This window comes from Salmo salar, chromosome ssa15, assembly GCF_905237065.1.
Source record: "Salmo salar chromosome ssa15, Ssal_v3.1, whole genome shotgun sequence".
Taxonomy (NCBI): Eukaryota; Metazoa; Chordata; class Actinopteri; order Salmoniformes; family Salmonidae; genus Salmo; species Salmo salar.
Genome location: NC_059456.1, coordinates 85,009,229 through 85,033,630, shown reverse-complemented (window position 1 = coordinate 85,033,630; position 24,402 = coordinate 85,009,229). Strand labels below are relative to the sequence as shown.

Sequence of the window (24,402 nt, the reverse complement as noted above, 5' to 3'; positions counted from 1 at the left end):
CCATGGACTTGTTGTCCTCTGTAGTGGGCAGTGGGAGGATCCTATAGAGAATATTTAATGGACCTGTTCTCCTCTGTAGTCTGGCCCAGGGGTGTGAAGGTGAACGGAAAGGCTGGAGCAACGAACCGCCTTTGCTGTCTCTGCCTGGCCGGTTTCCCCTCTTTCCACTGGGATTCTCTGCCTCTACCCCTATTACGGGGGCTGAGTCACTGGCTTACTGGTGTTCTTCCATGCCGTCCCTGGGAGGGGTGCGTCACTTGAGTGGGTTGAGTCACTGACGTGGTCTTCCTGTCTGGATTGGCGCCCCCCTTGGGCTGTGCCGTGGCGGAGATCTTTGTGGGCTATACTCGGCCTTGTCCCGGGATGGTATGTTGGTGGTTGGAGATATCCCTCCAGTGGTGTGGAGGCTGTGCTTTGGCAAAGTGGGTGGGGTTATATCCTACCTGTTTGGCCCTGTCCGGGGGTTTCATCGGATGGGGCCATAGTGTCTCCTGACCCCTCCTGTCTCAGCCTCCAGTATTTATGCTGCAGTAGTTTATGTGTCGGGGGGCTAGGGTCAGTCTGTCACATCTGGAGTATTTCTCTTGTCTTTTCCGGTGTCCTGTGTGAATTTAAATATGCTCTCTCTAATTCTCTCTTTCTCTCTCTCTCTCGGAGGACCTGAGCCCTAGGACCATGCCTCAGGACTACCTGGCTTGATGACTCCTTGCTGTCCCCAGTTCACCTGGCCGTGCTGCTGCTCCAGTTCCAACTGTTCTGCCTGCAGCTATGGAACCCTGACCTGTTCACTGGACGTGCTACCTGTCCCAGACCTGCTGTCCCAGACCTGCTGGAACCCTGACCTATTCACCGGACGTGCTACCTGTCCCAGACCCGCTGTTTTCAACTCTCTAGAGACAGCAGGAGCGGTAGAGATACTCTCAAAGATCGGCTATGAAAAAGCCAACTGACACTTACTCTTGTGTTACTGACTTGTTGCACCCTCGACAACTACTATGATTATTATTATTTGACCATGCTGGTCATTTATGAACATTTGAACATCTAGGCCATGTGCTGTTATAATCTCCACCCGGCACAGCCAGAAGAGGACTGGCCACCCCTCATAGCCTGGTTCCTCTCCAGGTTTCTTCCTAGGTTTTGGCCTTTCTAGGGAGTTTTTCCTAGCCACCGTGCTTCTACACCAGCATTGCTTGCTGTTTGGGGTTTTAGGCTGGGTTTCTGTACAGCACTTTGAGATATCAGCTGATGTAAGAAGGGCTATATAAATACATTTGATTTGGTTTGATTAGTGGGCAGTGGGAGGATCCTATAGAGAACATTTAATGGACCTGTTCTCCTCTGTAGTGGGCAGTGGGAGGATCCTATAGAGAATATTTAATGGACCTGTTCTCCTCTGTAGTGGGCAGTAGGAGGATCCTATAGAGAACATTTAATGGACCTGTTCTCCTTTCTGGCATCAAAGTACCTGGTGACCTGGGAGCCATAGAGCTGATTGACTGTCTCATCAATGACAATGAAGCCGTTGATGCGCTTGGTGTTGCTTCTGATGGCCTTGAGCTCCTCCTGGTCCTCCATACGACCACACAGCAGTGGGTCGTTCCCATCATCCAGCAGGTTGTGGCATTGGATCACTCTGTAGGTGAACACAATGGGGCTGACCACTGTCCAGGACATATTGAGATGCTCTGGATGCTGAGTAGCCAGCAGAAATGGTAAGTGATCACAACAACAGTCACAGAGTGGCACATCTGAATGGTAACAGAATTGCCATCAGTTACAACCCATGGCTTTATAAAGCTTTACTATTTTTGCCAGGCTTGTCTATAAATACTTAACATCTCAAATCTTTAATAATGAAAACAATATTATGAAAATTACACCGCCAACAAGAACAGTAGTTTCCTATTAAAGTTGGGATGCAAAGTATAAGTGTACAGACAAAATTGAAAGTGTTAAACAGCTTTTCCAGTATACTGGTCTAAAGTACACCTACAGAACCACAAGCTGAAATGGCAGCTGCACCCAAAATAGAAATTCTGTCTTCCAGTAAAATAAGTCACGGCTCTATGAAAAACACTGCTGACCCACATTTAGTCAACAAAAAATTATGCATCTCATAAGATTAAAATAGGCCCTGTTCTAAAATAACAAATATAGTTTAAATGAACACTAATCAAATGTATTAAATCATTTATTGTTTACTAAGATTTGGCAACAGGAGGTATACTGCCCTTTTTTACACTGCTGTTCAGCAAGATCATAATTTTGGCATGCTTATGACTAGATGTGATAAATCCTTCAATTTGTTCCACAAGGAAAAGACAACATGTAAATGATACTCACATTTTAGCAGCTGACAACCATCCCTCCTGAGACTGTGCACCAGTCTGTCTGTTCCATGCCCAGTTCACTTGCACCAGACTGAACTCTGTTTGTTGGCTCGTACCACTATCAGACTCGTCATGTCAGTGCACACCCTCATTTACTGAATGGGACACAGTTGGCTCTGTCATTTTGGAAGGATATGTACTGCGTCCCAATTCTCCACCTTTCTCCTGTAGTGTGCACTCAGTTACTCCTCCTTCTGTATTTGTATTTTATTGCCAAGGCAACTACTACTCTTGTTGGGGTCCAGCAATACTAAGGCAATTTAAATACAGTTAAAACATGCTCAACGGGTGACATGTCTGGTGAGTATATAGGCCATGGAAGAACTGGGACACTTTCAGCTTCCAGAAATTGTGTACAGATCCTTGCGACATGGGGCCGTGCATTGTCATGTGGAAACATGAGGTGATGGCGGCAGGTTAATGGCTCGACAATGGGCCTCAGGATCTCGTCACAGTATCTCTGTGCATTCAAATTGCCATCAATAAAATGCAATTTTGTTCATTGCCCGTAGCTTACGCCTGCCCATACCTTATCCCCACTGCCAGCATGTGGCACTCAGTTCATAACAATGACATCAGCAAACCGCTCACCCTGCGTGACTGTAAGGCTGGTTGGACATACTGCCAAATTCTCTAAAACGACAGCTTATGGTAGAGAAATGAACATTCAATTATGTGGCAACAGCTCTGGTGGACATTCCTGCAGTCAGCATGCTAATTGCACGCTTCGTCAAAACATCCGTGGCATTGTGTTGTGTGACAAAAGTGCATATTTTAGAGTGGCCTTTCATTGTCCCCAGCGCAAGGTGCACCTGCGTAATGATCAAACTTTTTAATCAGCTTCTTGATATGCCACACCTGGATTATCTTGGCAAAGGAGAAACGCTCACTAACAGGGATCTAAATACAATGAGAGAAATAAGCTTTTTGTGGGCATGGAACATTTCTGGGATCTTTTATTTCAGCTCATGAAACAAGGGACTAACACTTTACATGTTGCGTTTATATTTTTGTTCAGTGTAATTTGTATGGGGTATGGTGGCCATTGGCTCAACTTACCCCAAGGTAAACATTTTTAAAACAGAGTCTGGTGCTAATGTGTGGATAGGCCACTAGGAGTAAACGGATACTGGACTGCACTCTGGTAAAAGAGTGATGACAGACACAGAAGCCCAGTCTAGGAGTTTAATGATGAAATAGAGCATACATGTGCTATTTGGTCAAAAACTGACAAATATCCCTGAAAATGGAAATTGTCTGATCTCCACGACAGCCAACCAAACTGAGAAATAAGTTTCGTTTTTATACTAACAAGTGGTTGCCATGGTGACTAATTCAATAATAATTGGTAGAACACATGAAAGAAAACAGAGTTTACCAGAATTTCTAAATGAAAATACGGGTAGATCAATAAAATGTCATTGTAGATCTAATTAAACTTAAAGGAGACTAAATAAATATCTAAGGGGCTTTTATACAATTTTGACTAAATTAGTCCACACCGCTACAAGGATGCACTTTCATGCTAGCTTTAGGACCTTATATTGTAGAGACCCCAACTGATGTATAAAATCTTAAAACGATCTACTTTAGTTTAGATACTGTACAAGCATCATGAAACCTAGAACACAAATGAATTTGCCTTTGTGAAAAATCTTTTTTTTAACCTAAATTACTTGTCATAATTTCCTGGAGTCTGTGAAGGAAGAAACTACATGGAAAAAGTGTTCTCTTCCTAAACATTTGGTGACACGATTTATTTCATGTATGGTTTCTTAGAAACAAGGGGTGGTTCAACTAACATTTTGGCTCAACTTACCCCACTCTCCCCTACAGAATACAAGTCTGCAGCAGTCAAGGTAGAATGGGACCACATTTGCTTTAGCACTCTTGCAATGGAGATACATTCCCCACTATGATACTTGGCTCTACCATTAACCAGTAAATACAAAGATGACCCTAACCAGAAAAATAGAAGATAACCAATTTTAAAAAAAAGCTTTTTCTCTCTAGATTCAGTTATTAAAAATGTTTGATAAAATTACCACATGCCCATGCAACCTAATAATATACTGCTCAAAAAAATAAAGGGAACACTTAAACAACACATCCTAGATCTGAATGAAAGAAATAATCTTATTAAATACTTTTTTCTTTACATGGTTGAATGTGCTGACAACAAAATCACACAAAAATAATCAATGGAAATCCAATTTATCAACCCATGGAGGTCTGGATTTGGAGTCACACTCAAAATTAAAGTGGAAAACCACACTACAGGCTGATCCAACTTTGATGTAATGTCCTTAAAACAACTCAAAATGAGGCTCAGTAGTGTGTGTGGCCTCCACGTGCCTGTATGACCTCCCTACAACGCCTGGGCATGCTCCTGATGAGGTGGCAGATGGTCTCCTGAGGGATCTCCTCTCCTCCCAGACCTGGACTAAAGCATCCGCCAACTCCTGGACAGTCTGTGGTGCAACGTGGCGTTGGTGGATGGAGCGAGACATGATGTCCCAGATGTGCTCAATTGGATTCAGGTCTGGGGAACGGGCGGGCCAGTCCATAGCATCAATGCCTTCCTCTTGCAGGAACTGCTGACACACTCCAGCCACATGAGGTCTAGCATTGTCTTGCATTAGGAGGAACCCAGGGCCAACCGCACCAGCATATGGTCTCACAAGGGGTCTGAGGATCTCATCTTGGTACCTAATGGCAGTCAGGCTACCTCTGGCGAGCACATGGAGGGCTGTGCGGCCCCCCAAAGAAATGCCACCCAACACCATGACTGACCCACCGCCAAACCGGTCATGCTGGAGGATGTTGCAGGCAGCAGAACATTCTCCACGGCGTCTCCAGACTCTGTCACGTGCTCAGTGTGAACCTGATTTCATGTGTGAAGAGCACAGGGCGCCCAGTGACGAATTTGCCAATCTTGGTGTTCTCTGGCAAATGCCAAACGTCCTGCACGGTGTTGGGCTGTAAGCACAACCCCCACCTGTGGACGTCGGGCCCTCATACCACCCTCATGGAGTCTGTTTCTGACCGTTTGAGCAGACACATGCACATTTGTGGCCTGCTGGAGGTCATTTTGCAGGGCTCTGGCAGTGCTTCTCCTTGCACAAAGGCGGAGGTAGCGGTCCTGCTGCTGGGTTGTTGCCCTCCTACGGCCTCCTCCACGTCTCCTGATGTACTGGCCTGTCTCCTGGTAGCGCCTCCATGCTCTGGACACTACGCTGACAGACACAGCAAACCTTCTTGCCACAGCTCGCATTGATGTGCCATCCTGGATGAGCTGCACTACCTGAGCCACCCGTGTGGGTTGTAGACTCCGTCTCATGCTACCACTAGAGTGAAAGCACCGCCAGCATTCAAAAGTGACCAAAACATCAGCCAGGAAGCATAGGAACTGAGAAGTGGTTCCCACCTGCAGAACCACTCCTTTATTGGGGGTGTCTTGCTAATTGCCTATAATTTCCACCTGTTGTCTATTCCATTTGCACAACAGCATGTGAAATTTATTGTCAATCAGTGTTGCTTCCTAAGTGGACAGTTTGATTTCACAGAAGTGTGATTGACTTGGAGTTACATTGTGTTGTTTAAGTGTTCCCTTTATTTTTTTGAGCAGTGTATAACCTATGCGCCTATATAATATTTGCAGATCAGATTCCATTCCTTTCACGTATGCATATTTATGGTAAGATACTTATTCTTAATTATAAATCAAATTGACTTTCCCTGAAACAAAACTTCACAAAGGCTAACAACAAAATGATTTATTGTCCACAAAGGGACAGAACCATCCAATTCTTGTAAAGCTGCTGGATCCTCCTGTGTGGATGAAGCGCAGCTTGGATCGCAGTGCTCTGTAAACGTGTAGGACAGGACACACCCCCATCTGGATCCGAGCCATAGCCAACCAGACAGCGCAAAATGTTTTGGCAGGAAGAGTTTTTGTCAATTGTAAGTATATTTTATCACTCTGATGACCCATCTATTCAGTCAGATAGGTTATCACGGTATGAGCCTATATAGATGCCACAATAGGTTACTTACTCATCTCTATGCAGTGTGCACACATCCAGGCTGGTTGATGATGATGTGGTCTGAACTGAATGAAGGGAGTATATTTACAGTAGAACCTTCTCCTGCCAAACAACGTCTTCTTCCCATTGCCTGCCATCCATTAGATATCCACATTATATCGACAACTGAAGTATGGCCATTACCACACTGTTAAAACAAACTCAGGTCATAACTCAAAACCTGCACATAAACACAATAATGAATGCTTCAAACCAGACATTCGCCACACACTTTTTATACGGAATGTATTAGAGACAGCTTTTAGTGCACAACTATGGGAATGTATGATACAACACTAAATAAGTCCAAAAAGCCATGTTTGGGATAGTGGGGGAAAAAAATACGATTAGTAGGCTACATAAATAATAATATCCCAACAGATCGGTTACACATAAATCATTTTTGGCAGTGTACAGCTCCCTTTTAAAAGTAACCAATTCTCAAGGATATCATGTCAAACAAAACAGCTTGTTACAATCCGGTGGTTGTCTGGTACTCTCATGTCAAAATTAATTAGGGGGAGAAAACAAAGATTCATCTTCATGAAGTGCCGTCCATAAATATTGCCAATGCTCTGGTTATTGATATACACATTCTTGAACGAAAATTTTGAAATATCTCTGCATCACTGAGCCAGCTCCCCATAGGGCTTCGTCATTGGTTGCACAGCCTCACAATAAGCCAATAGGGATGCATTATTTGAGGACAAGGGGTGTTACAATGCTTCCGCCATCAGCTCTCGTCTTCAACGTGAGCTCCGGTGGATAAAACCCAGTACAACAGTGAGGACAATATATCCTCAATAAATAAAATAGTAATTTATTTCAACAGAAAATGTGTGTTTTTCCACTTGATATGAAGCAGTTCTATATTAATTTGGTATATTTCATAGTTGTCCAATGTGGGAGTCTTGCAGTGGAGAGTGACAGATTTGAAAACAGTCCCTCTTTCACTGCGAAGGCACATGAGCCAGCTGCAGGTTGGGTCTCTCTGGGCTACCTCCGTCTTGGTCCACCTCTGAGCTGTGCTCATCAGAGCTCTCAGTCTCTGAACAGTCATGGGGCACATTCTCATATGCCTCCTCGTCCATTAGCTCTTCTTTTACGCTGAGAAGAGAAGTAATGATAAGGAAAAAAATTTACTTATAATGAATTATGAAACTAAGAACCATTTCTCCTCTATCAAATCTAGTTTTGAATGGTGATAGAACTCACAGAGGGTGCATTGGGTACTGCTCTTCACTGCTGTCACTGTAGGATCCATTCCCATACCAGAGAGCTGCATTCATCTCCTCCTGCTGGAACAGAGAACATAAAAGGGAGCTCCTATAGAGGCTGGGTTGAATGGAGGTATACTACTCTCTAGCCATTCAGCCTGAAAAGACACGCCATAGGTTTATCCAGGGCCGGTGCCAGAACGAATAAGTTGGACGGGCATTTGATTTCCATAGGCGGGGCACCTTAAATATATTTACGGGACCTCCCATGTGTGCACGCGCTTGCAAATTATTTTTTTCATGGGTGTTAAAGACCATAGGCAGCTCGTGAGTTTCAAGTTTGGGGAAGCTAATAATTTATCATACCATTTCTACCGATCTGCATGGTAGTTATGATTATTTGTATATACGGTATGCGCATTTTCATGAAACAGTTTAATTTCGATAATAAAGTTTTCGTTTCTCAAAATCATTGTCATGTGGTTAATCACAAAAATCAGATTTAAAATGATAAAAATCTAAAAGTTAAAATTCAACTAACGCAAGAACACCAGCCTCTGCCATATGGATACAATGATACACCGTGGTCCATTGGCGGCTAAAGAAATTAGTGCATGGAACTAGCCTATAGGCCAATGCAGTAGTAGGGCTACAATTTCCATCGTCAACCAAGTAAAATACATAGACCTAAAGCCGAGAAATAAAAACATCCTGATGAATGCGATTGAAAGAACTTGAATTTTCATCTCTACTCCACCTGTATGCCTCCCTTTCTATTTAATTAGCCTATTCCGGGCCCTCAGTGTTTTCCGTACCAGTGAGCACCGTACAGACAGCAGGGGTTTTTTTATATTACGTTTCCACTGAATATATGGGGTCACCAGATCATGATATATCTGCTCTTTCACACAGAGGCTTGATGATTATCGAGGCCAGGAGACTGTTGGAAAGATTTTTCAAATACTGTGAGGAACTACTATCCTTTGCAATGGCTGTAGGTTTCGTTGCCTTACTGTGTGAGCAAAATGTTCTTTTTACTGAGAAGCTCAGTTTATTATTAGTAGTGGACGTGGTGAGTTAAGACAATCAGAAATCAAAATGGCCACTTTTCTACATTCGCACACAGCAAATTATTACATGCATTCACAGAAATGTATGTAACCAAATGACAGGGATTCCCAGTATATTCACTAAGCCTACTGGTGACATACAGTTGAAGTCAGAAGTTACACCTTAGCCAAATACATTTAAACTCAGTTTTTCACAATTTCTGACATTTAATCATAGTAAAGATTCCCTGTTTTATGTCAGTTAGGATCACCAATATATTTCAAGAATGTGAAATGTCAGAATAATAGTCGAGATAATGATTTATTTCAGCTTTTATTTCTTTCATCACATTCCCAGTGGGTAAGAAGTTTACATACACTCAATTAGTATTTGGTAGCATTGCCTTTAAAAATTGTTGAACTTGGGTCAAACGTTTCAGGTAGCCTTCCACAAGCTTCCCACAATAAGTTGAGTGAATTTTGTCCCATTCCTCCTGACAGAGCTGGTGTAACTGAGTCAGGTTTGTAGGCCTCCTTGCTCGCACACACTTTTTCAGTTCTGTCCACAAATTTTCTATAGGATTGAGGTCAGGGCTTTGTGATGGCCACTGCAATACGTTGACTTTGTTGTCCTTTACCATTTTGCCACAACTTTGGAAGTATGCTTGGGGTCATTGTCCATTTGGAAGACCCATTTGCGACCAAGCTTTAACTTCCTGATTGATGTCTTGAGATGTTGCTTCAATATATCCACATAATTTTCCATCCTTATGATTCTATCTATTTTGTGAAGTGCACCAGTCCCTCCTGCAGCAAGGCACCCCTACAACATGATGCTGCCACTCACATGCTTCACGGTTGGGATGGTGTTCTTCAGCTTGCAAGCATCCCCCTTTTTCCTCCAAACATAACGATGGTCATTATGGCCAAACAGTTCTATTTTTGTTTCATCAGACCAGAGGACATTTCTCCAAAAAGTACGATCTTTGTCCCTATGTGCAGTTGCAAACCGTCGTCTGGCTTTTTATGGCGGCCTTTCAGGTTATGTCGATATAAGACTCGTTTTACTGCGGATATAGATACTTTTGTACCGGTTTCCTCCAGCATCTCACAAGGTCCTTTGCTGTTGTTCTGGGATTGATTTGCACTTTTCGCATCAAAGTGCGTTCTGTCTCCTAGAAATGAACGTATCTCCTTCCTGAGCGGTATGGCGGCTGCGTGGTCCCATGCTGTTTATACTTACGTAATATTGTTTGTACAGATGAACGTGGTACCTTCAGGCATTTGGAAAATGCTCCCAGGGATGAACCAGACTTGTGAAGGTCTACAATTTTTTTTCTGTGGTCTTGACTGATTTCGTTTGATTTTCCCATGATGTCAAGCAAAGAGGCACTGAGTTTGAAGGTAGGCCTTGAAATACAGCCACAGGTCCACCTCCAATTCACTCAAACTATGTCAATTAGCCTATCAGAAGCCATGACATCATTTTCTGGAATTTTCAAAGCTGTTTAAAGGCACAGTCAACTTAGTGCATGTAAACTTCTGACCCACTGGAATTGTTATACAGTGAACTATAAGTTAAATAATCTGTCTGTATACAATTGTTGGAAAAATTACTTGTGTGATGCATAAAGTAGCTGTCCTAACCAACTTGCCAAAACTATATAGTTTGTTCACAAGAAATTTGTGGAGTGGTTGAAAATTTGTGGAGTGGTTTTAATGACTCCAACCTAAGTGCATGTAAACTTCCGACTTCAACTGTGTGTGTGTGTGTGTGTGTGTGTGTGTGTGTGTGTGTGTGTGTGTGTGTGTGTGTGTATATATATAGTTGAAAAAAAATATATGGGGGATTGGAAATGATGCAGACAATTACATTGATGGAAGCTACAATCTATGTGCAATATTAAAGCTGATCAATATTAAAGGTAATCACAGCTGCTCTTGAAAGCCTGACACAGAATATCATTGGGCTTATTCTGGACAGAGTTTGTGGCGAGAGTGAGCCCTCATGTCACCTCTTCCTTTCTGCTGAAACTCTCACCGGAGAAAGTATCTGAGCAAGCGAAACAGCACTCCTCTGTCTTACTATATGTAGACCATCTATCTGACGCTGTCTGGACAGAAATAGTATGACATGCCATATTGTTTTTGTCCAGACAGCATCAGATACACGGTCTACACATACTGAGACAGAGAGGAACTGTTTCACTCGGATGCTTATCTGAGATGAATGAGTCTTTCTGTCGGCGTACTTCTCGGCCCAATAAATTATCATTATTTCAATATTTTATTTGGATGGAAAAGGAGGTACAGTATGTGGCCAGGCCCCTTAACGCCGGTCCTGGGTTTAGCACTCAAAGTAGTCAAAAAAGCATTTACCTTAGGAGTAAGAAAAGCGGAGCTGTGACCATGGTCAGTGTTCTCCCTCTTGAGAGACCTGCAGTTACAAATAAACACATGTTCATCTATTCAACACACACTGGGAAATAGAGGGACAACATATCCTCACAAGACACTTTTATTTTAGTTACTAGTGTTGAGCGAATAACCGAAATATCAGTTATTTTCCATTTTTTAAACAACTGATTGACCGATGTTGATTGAATTATATGATTCCATTTAGTTCGGGTTTTTCTGTGAGCTCAGTGTGCACATTGCTCTGCAGTTTCTCTAGAGATAAATCAGATCATGCCCAAACTTAGTTACATGGTATGTATTAGTATAATACAGGTTTAACATGTTGAGAAACAGAGACATACATGGAGCTATACTGGAGATACCGAGCATGTTAAACATACCCTTCACCAGCAGGCTTCTGGGGTCTTCTCCTCTGGAACTCCATCTCATCAACTGTCCACACAGCTCCTTTTACATTCTCCACTCGCACAAAACACTTGTGGAGGCTGAGGTTGTGTCTCACTGCATTCTGCAGAGTCAGAAAGAAGAACATTATTCCATACAAGTTGATCTAATACCATGTAACATTCCTAAAAAACGTAATGAATATGGCATGGCAACTAAACATAGGACAAGGGTATTCATATACATGTAAATTACCCTTTAAATAGACAACGAAATACCTTCCATGTTGCAGCGTTGCGTCTAAAATAGGCAAATGTTCGTGTGAACCAATTGTAGATTTCATTTAGTGTCAGCTGCTTATAGGGCGATTCAAATATTGCCTGGAGAAATGCAAACATTCAATTAGCAAACAATAGACTCACTCCTTACGAATAGCTAACATTTAGTCATCGGAGGGTAAACCAGGGTGAAATAAAAGAAAAGATTCCTTACCTGTCTTATTAGGGCTGCATATGTAAATGGCGGTCTAGCTTCTTTATTCTGAACAATATCTGTTAAGGAATTTACAAAATGTGTTTTATTAAAATCAATGATTGAAGCCATTTCAAGTAGATAAACTACCACAGGTATCAAAACATGTACCCTACTACCCTCATTAGGTTCAGCATCACACTGCTAACTCACCTTGATTCATGGTCTTGCTGTATTTCATGGTCTTGCTGTCTGAGTACCATCTCCTTCCAGGGCTCACAGTGAGCAGGGTGTGGGGAGGGAGGATAGAGGAGGTTGGGGGTGGTGTCAGGGGTGTAGAAGGAGCAGTGGCACTTTGAGACAGGCTCATGGAAGGAAGCACCTTGGGAAACGTCACCTGGGAGAAGGAGACATTGGGCACAAGATTCCCCTAGAAAATAAAAAGTAAAGATTCATTTAAAACGCAATACAAAGAACACAGCTGTAGGGAATGCAAACTTGAAGGGTGATTATTTTACCATTGTGGCTAATACTCGTCTTACTCTGTTAGTAACATGATTTGAATTTAAGACATGCCCACTTTAATATTCCAGAGACTTACCGTTGGGGTTGCTGGTTTGGACTTTTGCTCAGAGGATTTGAGGTGAGACATCATGGCTTGCAGACGCTCTTTGTCTTTTTTCAACTTCATTGAGGAGAAGATAAAACAACAAAGATGTCATGTGAAGTTGATTACAGTGAGAAGGTACTGTACAATGAATGGGCTTTATTTAAGCAAATGTCTTGTCTATTGTGTACCTGCAGTTCTAGCTGCTGAACAACCTGCATCTGCACGCGACACTGTGCTGTACTCTTGTCATCCAGTGCATGTTCACTGTTCAGATGCCTGGGGGAAAAACACATTCTATTAGAAAACAAGAAAACACTGAAGAAGCCACTAGAACCCAGTGTTGCTATTACAGTAAGAGAGATAGACCTTAATTTGTCTCTCTGAGAGATTGAATAGATGAAGAGAAACTCACTTGAGAAAAACTTGAAAGTCTCCAAAGACAGCCTCACAGCCAGACCATTTGCACATGCCGTGTCCATAGAGAGGGTGAGTGTTTTGTGTGTGATTATCCACAGGCCCACTGCAGAGAGACATACATATATATATCATGAATGTAACACTTCAGGAAGAGGTTGGACAGATGAGAATGAATAAACACTGTTCCGAAATGACTAATCACCTGTCTTTCTTCTTTAGGATCTGTGATGGATGATTCCCATTGGTGGTGGACTGCTGACTATGGAGCAGGTTCTTCTGAAGAGTGGCTAGATTCTCACCACCAGAGAGCAGGCTGGTGCCATTCTCACACCCTTTCATTAAACCTAGGAGAAATACACAAGTACATATATTAATTCAGCCAAATAACTATAATATTCTTGCCCAACAACAACCAAAACAAAATGTCGCTGCCTTGCAGCCATGGAGGAGGACAGCAACAACAAACTAAGCATGGGGCAGATACTTGATGGGGGAGGGTATGTTAGATTAGGGTTGGGGCTGGGGGGGTAGACACTTACCCTGAGCTGCAGAGGGGCTTATGGAGGGCAGGACAGACAGGAGACCCTGTCTCTGGAGGCTAAGGAGGTGCTGCTGTTGGACCTGCAGGAGCTGCTGCTGGATGGCCATGTGCTGAGCGGCTAGCTGCTGTAGGGGAGTGGGGAGGAGGTACACATTAGGCCTCAGCAATACTATAATAATACATTGATTTTATATAGCGCTTTGGAACATTTAGATGACAGCAAAATACAGACGTATGACAAACAATAAGTACGTCGGCCGACCTCTGGACCTGACTTCTCAGCATGCTTCTGCTGTAGGAGCTGGGCGTTGAACTGGTCCTGCTGTTTCTGGCAAAGATCCTGTATGTGTTGCTGTAGAAAAATAAAAAAACACCTTGAGTTAATGGAAGGCCATGAGGAAATACAGTGGTCACGTTCAAGCCATCAGCATCTCACTGGAAGATCCACATGAAAAATAGGTGACGTACAGAGAAATTAACAAAAATTCCTGCTAATATTACAATTTTGAAACAGAACACAATAAAGCATTTACATGTAGATTTGTGTGGCGAATATGATGTAATTACCTGGTGTAACATGAGTGCTTTCTGCTGCTGGAGCAGGGCCTGGATCTGCTGTGGATTGAGGACCTGCTGCTGCTTTAGTGTCTGCTGAGGAGTCTCCACCGGAGGGGTCATCATAGACACTGAGACTAGAACCTGCCAACACACAAATACAGATGAGCACAGATTAGACATCGCCATGCCTGAAAATAACAGAAAAACAAAATGCCAACAACACCATTGAAGTGTTTTTTTTTACATTTTAAAACCAAAACATATGAACAGCCTTTGCTAGGCATCCAGCAATTACCCCTCCCTCTCTGCCTAACACCCACAGCTCTGGTGATGTTTACAGTAAACATAATAAGTAAAGCCAAATAAATATACTGAACAAAAATATAAATGCAATGTGTAAAGTGTTGGTCCAATGCGTCATGAGCTGAAATAAAAAAATCCCAGAAATGTTCCATACGCACAAAAAGATTATTTCTCTCAAATTTGGTGCACAAATGTGTTTACATCCCTGTTAGTGAGTATTTCTCCTTTGCCAAGATAATCCATCCACCTGACAGGTGTGGCATATCAAGGAGCTGATTAAAACAGCATGATCGTTACACATTGGGTGGGCCTATGCTCTCGCAGGCCCACCCATGGCTGCACCCCTGCCCAGTCATGTGAAATCCATAGATTAAGGCCCAATTTATTTATTTCAATTGACTGATTTCTTTATATGAAAAGTAACTCAGTAAAATCTTTGAAATTGTTGCATGTTGCGTTTATATTTTTGTTTAGTATAGATAAAAAAATGAATACAAAAGCCAGGGATGCATGGCAAGAGTTGCAAAAACAGAACTGCATTGCAGTTTAGAGCCTTGTCACACTTACAATACTTTTTGTAAAAATATCGTCGGATACACATATTATTCAAATGTAAACTTGCGTACTTGCAGGAACTTGGGGGTTCCTGAGGCCCAGAGTTATACCTGATCTGATAGTAGGCTAATCTAACTGGACCCTAGTTGTAGTGTATGACATAAATCAGCTAGGAAAAAAAACTATTTTATATGGGCTATGATGGGACCAGATTAATTAAGTCATATGGTTAAAAAATTTGACAAACATTTGACAAAAACTAACAGGGCTGAGCTCGCTGTATGGCTGGTTGCATCGTGTAGATACTCATATAGCATGTCATCACTATTGTATTGATTGATTCATTCCAGTCAATCATTTTGGATTAAAAAGACCTACACTACATAACCAAAAGTATGTGGACACCTGCTCGTCGAACATCTCATTCCAAAATCATGGGCACTCGGAGGTCCTGTTCTGTGAGCTTGTGTGGCCTACCACTTTGTGACTGAGCCGTTGTTGCTCCTAGACATTTCCACTTCACAATAACAGCACTTAAAGGTGACATCCTATGAAAGTTGAAAGTCACTGAGCTCTTCAGTAAGGCCATTCTACTGCCAATGTTGGTCTATGGAGATTGCATAGCTGTGTGCTCAATTTTATACACCTGTCAGCAACGGGTATGGCTGAAATAGCCAAATCCACTATTTTGAAGGGATGTCCATATACTTTTGTATATACAGTGTAGGTAGCCTTGCCACCCGAAGTGTGAATATAAAATCACTTTCTCAGAACACAAATAAATTGACCTATTTTAGGCTATAAAAACATGACATGACGTTTCCCCTGGCCAAGCCCAGATGGGATCAGAGCGCGTAGGCTTCTCTGGCTACCTGCAGCTGTGGTTGTTGTCAGTAGGCTGTAGTTGGTCAGACTGAAGCATAGACTAATTGGTCACGTTGACAAATCATGAGGCTTTTTATTAAACAAATTTGGTGGCGGGTATGGATTTCCATGTAAAACAGCTTGTCGTGGTGAATTCAGTTATACTCACGTTTCCTGTCACAATTCGCTTTTACCACATTAAATAATTTTCATGATATTGATCAAAATGAAGCCTGGTTTGTTGTAATGTAGGCCTACTGTACTTGTATAATAATATGAGAGGGTTAAATCATCCATTTTTGATAGGCTAACGTTACTTGATGAAGACATTTTGTTAGCTTTAGTTAGCAGTAACTCTGTGCTTTTGTCTTGAAGCTAAAATGTATTGAGTGTAGCCTACAGACGAGAAAATAAACCCTTTAAATTGTCTGCACATACATGCTTGTGAATTGTTGCAGTGTAATATGGTTTGGTTGCATTATTAAACAGTGTAATATGTTTTAGAAGAAACGTTTGTCAATGTTGAATAGTTTGTGCTTTCTGGCTAGTGGCTACTGTGATATTTACGGTCAATTTGAGCTACGGACCAAGATTGTCATGTGGCCAGCCACAACGAAAGGTATGGCAAGGATGTAATGTGAATTGAAACGTTGAATTCTCTTTCGCCACCCCGCTCCTTAGAGTCTTCTTCATATCTCCTAGTGGGAATAGGGACTTAATTAAGGTCTGAACCACAAACAAACAATTCCCACTAAGGCTGGCTCTGTTTGGGATCCAGTAAACAAACTGCTAGAGGATGTCACAGACGCTCTAGGCTAACAATAACAGTGGATTGCCAAGGAGATGGCCCTTTCCCACACGGACTAAACATGCTCTGATGCTCAGTGCTCATCAAGATCCTTATAGACCTATACCCTGGAGCAGATACTGAGGATAAACTCATGGCTTACATGACTTAAAGCAGAAGGTAAAATAATTGCATCAGCTGGACTTAAAGTCTGCAGTACAGAAGAAAAAAAGCTTCAGAGAGCCAGATAGTCACTGTATATGCTATGGGAATGGCTCATCTTCTGTATGCACAACATCAGCAAAACCTAATCCTTGTTTCCATGACGTCAGGCCAGACCAGCCCAAACATCTTTTGTTATTATTATTGTTGATGTGACAGAAACCCACATACCCATGAAGGACAAAGTAAACACTGGGCTAGTCCTCAAAGAGAGGTCTGTGCTCTATGACTAATGTTGCCAAAAACAAGTTGCATCCCTTTTCTGAAACCTAGAAAATATAATCACTTTTCATATAACAGACCCTTATACTTAAATCTCTCCCTGAACTGAGATTTAACAAACCGCATGTAACCAAACTCAACTGAGACACACACACAAACCATCAACGCACAAAGGAATATAAACTATAAGACCAGAGTAAGGAAAATGCTTGGAAGAGGCAATAAAGAGCTAAGGACATTTTCATATGATTTAAGTAAATTACCTTTGATTATACAGTACAATAACATTATAAATATGTTAGGTAGTAGTGACATGCAAATTCACTTTAACACAGACACAATTACTATCTTGGTCCTTAGTTTACACAGATATGTGATGACCATTGTTTCACTTTAACATAGTCCTTTTCATCCAGCAAATTCTACCAATGTAAATACCAGTAAACAAACGAGTGTTATCTATCTACATGTAGAAATAGGCTAGTTGACCAAAATACAATAATCAAGTTCACAAACCTGACCAAGTCCATTTACAGTGGTCGTCTTTGGCAGTTAGAGACGCAGGGTGGAGAAAGACATAGCAGTAAGCCGAGCACAACATTACACTGTCTGGCAGTGTGACAAAGTGCTTGTGTGCATAAACAAAACGAACCAATAACACAGATCTATCCTTCTCCACCAATCACAAAGTGTCTCAGCAGTCTCTGTCTGCAGCACTACAGTTGGCTCAAAGCTCAGTGAGAGATATCCTACCTATCATACAAACAAAGAAATATGCTAAATGTGACAATGAGAACCCATATGCTTTAGTTGTGGAAAGTAAGCATGTGGCACACTTTATAAAATACGTTTGGTAACCTGGTTTTGCTGCTGGCTGTCAGCCCCAGAACCCTCTGGAGTTAGTGGCTGAGCACTCAGACAATCATCCTTCTCAGCACTGTCCCCATTCTCCGTCTGATTGGCTGGACTGGTGCAGGCTGTCTGTTCTGACCCAGACTCATGCATCTGGACTCACTGACATGAGAACAGAACAAGAAAGCTGTAAACCTCATGTAAATTCACAGTGACTTTCCACAATACTGATTTTAGGCTACATTTATTTTTGGAACAATTACATATGCACATGGGCAATTCCACGATAACAGAATTAAGCTTGAATTCAGATTGTCCATATAACTACATGCACACAGACTACGTTGAACAATTTACACAGAAATGTCACAAAAACACATTTACTGAACAAACTGTGCAGATGCAAAGTTTGGTAACAGAATTACGTTAAAATCTCCCTCAGTTTTTTTGTTCAACCACATTCTCCAAAACGCTTAAATATCAGCTCTGAATTAAGATTCAAAGAGGTCTGCAGAAAGAATGGGGTGTCAGCTACATGACATGACACCTTGAGTTTGAAAAATATATATTTTGGTTACTGAACTAGAGTAGGGGAAGTGGATTTACATCCGGTAATGGAATTACATCCTGACCTGTACTATACAGAAATGCATAATTATGGACATGAATATCACTCTCTTCATGGTGATGTATCCTGAATAGGTACATAAAAGTAGAAATATGCAATATCCTTATTTTGCATATTTGGGTATTATGCTACACACTAGCTATTATTGTAATGAGCGCTGCCCCCAAACAAGACCACATCTGAAACAATCAGACGTCTTCGTTTTACAAGTTTGGACGTCACAGTACAGCACAGTAGAGTACGGTAGATATGTTCAGTACATTATATTGTACTCTACTCTAGTGTGCTCTACTTTTCTGTACCGTTTTGTCCAAACTTGTGAAATATAGAAGCTTATGATTGGTTCAGATTTGGTCCGGCCAGGGCGGACTGACCAAATGTCAACGTCCATTGATCTTTGGTATCGGTCGATGGTCAGTGGGTGAGGATGCTTGTTACACTAAATGGAAAGTGGGTAGGTGGTAGAAAGAGTCGGAAGAGGTGGCATGGACAGACAGACTTCACAGTTTTGCTTTGACCACCAGACAAAAGGTATGAGCTGAACAGTATGACAGTGGAAGGAAGGACAGTAGCAGGTGACCCAGCTGTGGTTTATGAATAGGATTTCCAATTGTTGCCAATTCAATTGCAGTAATTACATTAATGATTTGGTTACAGAATTACATGTTTTAATCACTTAATAATTCATAAACAAATAAAAACACTATAACTAATTGGTAGGTCTGCCTTTACTTGTTATTTCTGTGAACATTCATTATCCCCTCTCATAAGGGAGAGAAATGAGAAAATAACTTGAAAGATATGGGGTTTTGGTAACAGAATTACAAGGCATAAGGCAATGTTTCTTACATTTAAAGAAGGCAAATAATGTCCAACTATAAATTATAGAAGGCTTTCATTTGACATGCTCCTACAAACTTCACGTTAGTGCTCATGGTTCCTTTTACATGGAAATGCCCACATGCGGTTTCTTACTGAAGACAATCTGTCTTATCCTAGAAACAGCTTCAATATTGTTGCAGATCAGAGAAAGACAAGATGTTACTCTGCTTTAACTAATCAAGGCAACAGTTTCCCTCTTGCCAACATAAACCGGAGATATTTGTTGAGTAGCTGATTGCTGCCATGGCTACGGTAAACAAAGGGTCCTTGGGTCGGTGTTTATGAGTAAACATGTCATCCTTCTGGAGCAATTTAACATTTACCAGGTGGTGCGATAAACAGATCTGGCAGGTAGCACAATACCGCATTAAAGGGAGGGTCGTGTGTACAGTTGGGGAAGCGTTCGACTCAAAAGCAACACAGCTAAAATAAACAGCAAATGTCCACTTAGCTGAAGATGTAGATACATTTTATGAATGTATTTATGACTTATCTACTTCTGGAGAAAGCTGAAACATAGGCTAACCTACTGTAAGATACAATATTGCATTGCCTATCAAGTCTGACTTCAGTACCTACTGCCCTTTTCATTCCACAGCAAAACTGATTCCTGTTTATTTTAGGCTACAGCAGCCAAGGGTGTATTTGCACACAAAACAGTGTTTCATCCTAATGCCCTTCAACATTCCCAATGTCGGATCCAGTGCTGCTAGCAAAGCAGACAAGCAACACAAACATTAGGTTTTTAGGGTAGAGGGGAATCCTCTGAATACCTACTTCAACAGTAAGGACCGAAAATATAGGCCTAGTCTATACCACAATGCAACAATGCATTTCAATCCTGACTCTTAGATATAGCCTAGCCTACCATAGATCTGAAATACAGATCAATGAGAAAGAAAAAACACATTAAGAATTATAACAAAACGGACTATAGAAAGGTCAGATTAGTAGAACAATCATCAATGAGAGATTGGGGTACTAGTCAAAATATCAAACCAACTGTTATGCATATCTTTACAATAGTACACCATCCTTACCTTGGCAGAAAAGGCACAGCGCTGTAGGTGTTCAACTGAGTTCAAAGCAGTAGCGTAAGAAGTGTGTAGCCTATGTGGACTGTGAACACATGAACAGGTGCTGTGGTTTATAATGCAGGAGTACGCCTGTTTGCATAAACACGAACACTCTGCAAATAGAACAAGGGCAAACCATATGCCCACTGCAATTCCTGTCTGTCCAGGCATACACAATGAATACCTACATTCTGTTAATTTTATTGAATGCACATTGCATTGTCTAAATGTTCAGCTCCTTGCTACTTTTTGGGGATCAACATTTCCCCCATGTTTCCATTGGGAGTTGTCACTCTTTTTAATCAAAACTATAATTCAGAGCCACAAACAAAAGGCATTGTATGCCTGCACCAAAGCAGACATTTTTATTTTTGGGTGTAGTTAACCTTTAATGCAAGTGTGCACCAGCAAGAGACCTTTGGTTAGTGATGTTTCTGTAGTGCTCATGTGATTGCAGAGTTTGTTAAGCAAATGGCCTGTGGATTGATGCATATAATCATGGTATCATTCTGGCAGATAGGCTAATTGAGAAGGTTTTCGGGAAAGCCTTTCCATCTTTACCAGAAGGTAATCATTAGCATAATTGCTAACAGTTACAAAGTGTAGACATGCGCGCACCCCACCCCCACCCACCCCCACACACACAACATTTCAGAAAGTTGCAGTAAAATACAAATCACTGACGCATTTTGTTCATGACATGATTCATTTGGGCAAATTAATGAATCGTCTAATAAGTTCAATACATTTAGTTGATTTCCTACAAAGTTCATTTTTTTAAATATTGTTGAATTACATTTTAATGTCTGGATTCCGTGATTCTGTCCGCATTCTCTGCAACGTGGATATTATAGGGCCCTACATACTGTAAGGCTATCCTTTATAAGTGAATGTGTGTTAATCAATCACTTGCATGCTAAGTTTACCACTCTGGGGACCAATTACCGGATAATGCAAATAGAAATAAGCAAATATGAAATTCAATCAAATGTTTTCGTTTAACATTTGCATAGCTGACTCGCAGGAAGTTTAGTTTTATTGCCATTTTCATAAACCAGGTGGATGATACTAGACTAGGCCTATATCATCATCTTCTTTGTTGCTGTGGGAGAGACACCACAGGATAGTGATTCTGAAAAGAATATCCACTCAAACCCATCAAACTCTATCATGGATCAGCTTGAGCAGCAGTGCAACATTAAGCATAGGTTCTGTCAGCCAGGTCATAATATGCTGTATGCCAGGAATCATCAATTAGATTCAGCCGTGGGACGATTTTTTCTTGAGCGGATGGTCGGAACATAATTACAAATAATTTGTAGACAGCAAATTGACCGCAAGAAGCACAAACAGATAAAAAGTTTGACTAAAACATAATAATTTCAAACCTTGCTTACATTTGAATACGATCACGTCGTGTCTCTCTATTATCCGTGGGAATACTTGGGAACAGATTTTTTCAATTAAGATCACTTGAGGTTTTTTTACAGTCTTATGTTCAACAATGAAAATTCCACCCCCCAAAATACAACAATTTCCTGTAAAGATGTTGGGAAATGCAAGATGTCTGGAAGCTAAAATGGAGAGTGAACTCATCACTAGGTGCAAAACGTGGATCTTTCTGAGTTTTCGCAGTTTTTTGTAGAACCACCTGGACATGGACATTTCTAAGATATTTTTCTATTCAATTTTTCTATTATATTTTTTTCTCCACAGAATTGAGAAAATATCATCAATAATAGGTTAGTTAAAATTCCTTGTATGAGGCTTTCCATTAGCAAACCTGTAAAGGGTATGGAGAATCACATATCCTGTAGCAATTTCTAGCCTAAATAACTACATTGGAAACCATGCAAAAATATACAAAACAGCCTGGGGTGATAACGTTTCAGCGCATTACATCTAATGTGAATGCTTTAAATGACAGCACACCTGCCAGACATACACCTGCCCAACTGAAAATTCTTTGCAGTTGTTATAAGTAAGCTCCAGGTTTGGCACAAGATGCTATGGGCATAGTATGTGTGGGGGCCACATTCATCCAGTTTATGGGGCCCACATCCATCCATGAATCAGATTGCCAAACACATGGGAACAGAAGAGGGACAGTCAATTGGTCTTAAGAGGCTACAAGTTCTTAGCTGGTGTTGTTGAAATGGGGCATTTCGGGCATTTCACAGCGAGAAAAAAGGAAATGCCAGTGGTGTAATGTACTTAAGTAAAAATACTTTCAAGTACTACTCAAGTCGTTTTTGGGGGTAGCTGTACTTTACTATTTATATTATTGACAACTTTCACATTTGGTACCTTTATTTAACTAGGCAACTTCCCTACATTCGTAAATAATTGTATTCTACTTTTTACTCCATTCATTTTCCATGACACCCAAAAGTCCTCTTAACATTTTGAATGAATAGTAGGACAGGAAAATGGTCCAATTCACACTCTTATCATCCCTACTGCCTATGATCTGGTGGACTCACTAAACACAAATGCTTTGTTTCTAAATTATGTCTGAGTGTTAGTGTGCCTCTGGCTATCGGTAAATTATTTTTTATTTTTTTAATTGTGCAGTCTGGTTTGCTTAATATAAGGAATTTGAAATAATTTATACTTTTGATACTTAAGTTTATGTAAAACCAAATACTTTTAGACTTTTACTCAAGTTGTATTTTACTGAGTGAATTTCACTTCTACTTGAGTCATTTTCTATTAAGGTATCTTTACTTAAGTATGACAATTGAGTACTTTTTCCACCATTGGGAAATGCATTGTTTTAGCTAACGTTATCTAGCTAAGACAGCAAAATATCTACAACAACATAACTACGGACCATGGAAATGTAATTTGCTAGCTAACGTTAGCTAGCTAGCTAGTATTAACACAGAACAAGATATTTCACCGGATGTATAGATGTGAAGCGTCCGCTTGGCGTTTCCACTTACTACCAAATTTGGTAGTGAGAGGAAGCCTAGTGGCCAGCAGTGGTAGAAGATGGAACAAGATGTATTTTGGGCGAAATTCTGCACATTTTTTCATTGATGAAACCTTTGATCTCAATACAGTTTTCTGTTGCCAAAACTACAATGTTACAAACAGTGTGTAAACTTTACCCTTTGCTAAAGTAAAAACAAAATTGCGTTGCTGAGGAGTACAAAGACGAATTGAGTTACTGCACACGCGCAATTCAGAGTAGGCGTTCCCTAACGGAAATATGCAAATGTAGGCTACAACGCGCCAATAGGATCTCACTAGCTCGTGCATGACTCTGCCCAACTCCTTTATTGTTCTGTCCACTATGACTCATTTCTTGCCGTTTTTAACGACTGGTTGTGGTCTATCTTGGTTTATTTATAAATACATATTTGGTATTAAAGCTAACGTTAGCTAGCAAGTAAATGTAGCGAACAGCTAGCAGTCGTAGATAGGCAAGTTACCGAACAACATTGGAATTAGTTAACGTTAACTAGTTATCCAAGAGAACATCAAAAATATTGGTTAGCTAGCTAGCTGTTAAAAGCCACTTCGTCGTTGTTGTATAACGCTAATGTTATTTAGCTAAACGGGTTGATGTGGTTGTTTACCGCCTATGTTGGCTAGTAGCTGGCTAGGCTAGCTAACGAGATGAATAAATGGCATCAGCTATCCAATAACAACATACTACCATTTACTTACCAGGGCATCAATGTGTAGCTCATGAGCTACTAGCTAGCTATTTGGCACGTCTTGTTGAGCAAGATAAGAAGCGATTGACATGCACTCACTCAGCAACCACCGTTAGCAAACGGATAAACAGTTGACACTGGACTGTGCCTTTGATGACATCACAGCCACCTGATTAAAAAACAGCACCAACGACAGATAACAA

General features: G+C 41.1%; 1 protein-coding gene and 1 long non-coding RNA gene across 12 annotated transcripts; one reads left to right on the top strand and one right to left on the bottom strand.

Annotated features, from left to right (window-relative positions):
* The first annotated feature begins 1,176 nt into the window (after positions 1 to 1,176).
* Positions 1,177 to 16,375, top strand: LOC123727331 (uncharacterized). Of its 3 annotated transcripts, XR_006759255.1 has the most exons (4): positions 1,179 to 1,715; positions 12,611 to 13,113; positions 13,264 to 14,044; positions 14,189 to 16,375. It is a non-coding gene; the product is annotated as an uncharacterized lncRNA (long non-coding RNA). The 3 variants fall into 3 exon arrangements; XR_006759254.1 differs by having other exon boundaries at positions 1,177 to 1,715; positions 12,611 to 14,044; XR_006759256.1 differs by lacking the exon at positions 1,179 to 1,715 and adding an exon at positions 5,942 to 6,356 and having other exon boundaries at positions 12,611 to 14,044.
* Positions 6,699 to 24,357, bottom strand: LOC106572418 (forkhead box protein P1-B). Of its 9 annotated transcripts, none has more exons than XM_045696179.1 (17): positions 24,210 to 24,357; positions 17,955 to 18,110; positions 17,613 to 17,639; positions 14,153 to 14,284; positions 13,848 to 13,937; positions 13,584 to 13,707; positions 13,247 to 13,388; positions 13,040 to 13,147; positions 12,816 to 12,903; positions 12,619 to 12,702; positions 12,231 to 12,447; positions 12,039 to 12,097; positions 11,825 to 11,926; positions 11,543 to 11,670; positions 11,124 to 11,181; positions 7,694 to 7,776; positions 6,699 to 7,585 (listed from the first exon to the last, which is right to left on the bottom strand). In XM_045696179.1, the coding sequence occupies exons 2-17, from the start codon at positions 18,099 to 18,101 to the stop codon at positions 7,429 to 7,431; spliced, it is 1,746 nt and encodes a 581-aa protein (XP_045552135.1). In that variant the 5' UTR covers positions 18,102 to 18,110; positions 24,210 to 24,357; the 3' UTR covers positions 6,699 to 7,428. The 9 variants fall into 9 exon arrangements, with proteins under 9 accessions (XP_045552135.1, XP_014002045.1, XP_045552134.1 ...); XM_014146570.2 differs by having other exon boundaries at positions 13,584 to 13,710; positions 24,210 to 24,356; XM_045696178.1 differs by having other exon boundaries at positions 7,694 to 7,773; positions 13,584 to 13,710; positions 24,210 to 24,356.
* Between the last annotated feature and the right edge of the window lie 45 nt (positions 24,358 to 24,402).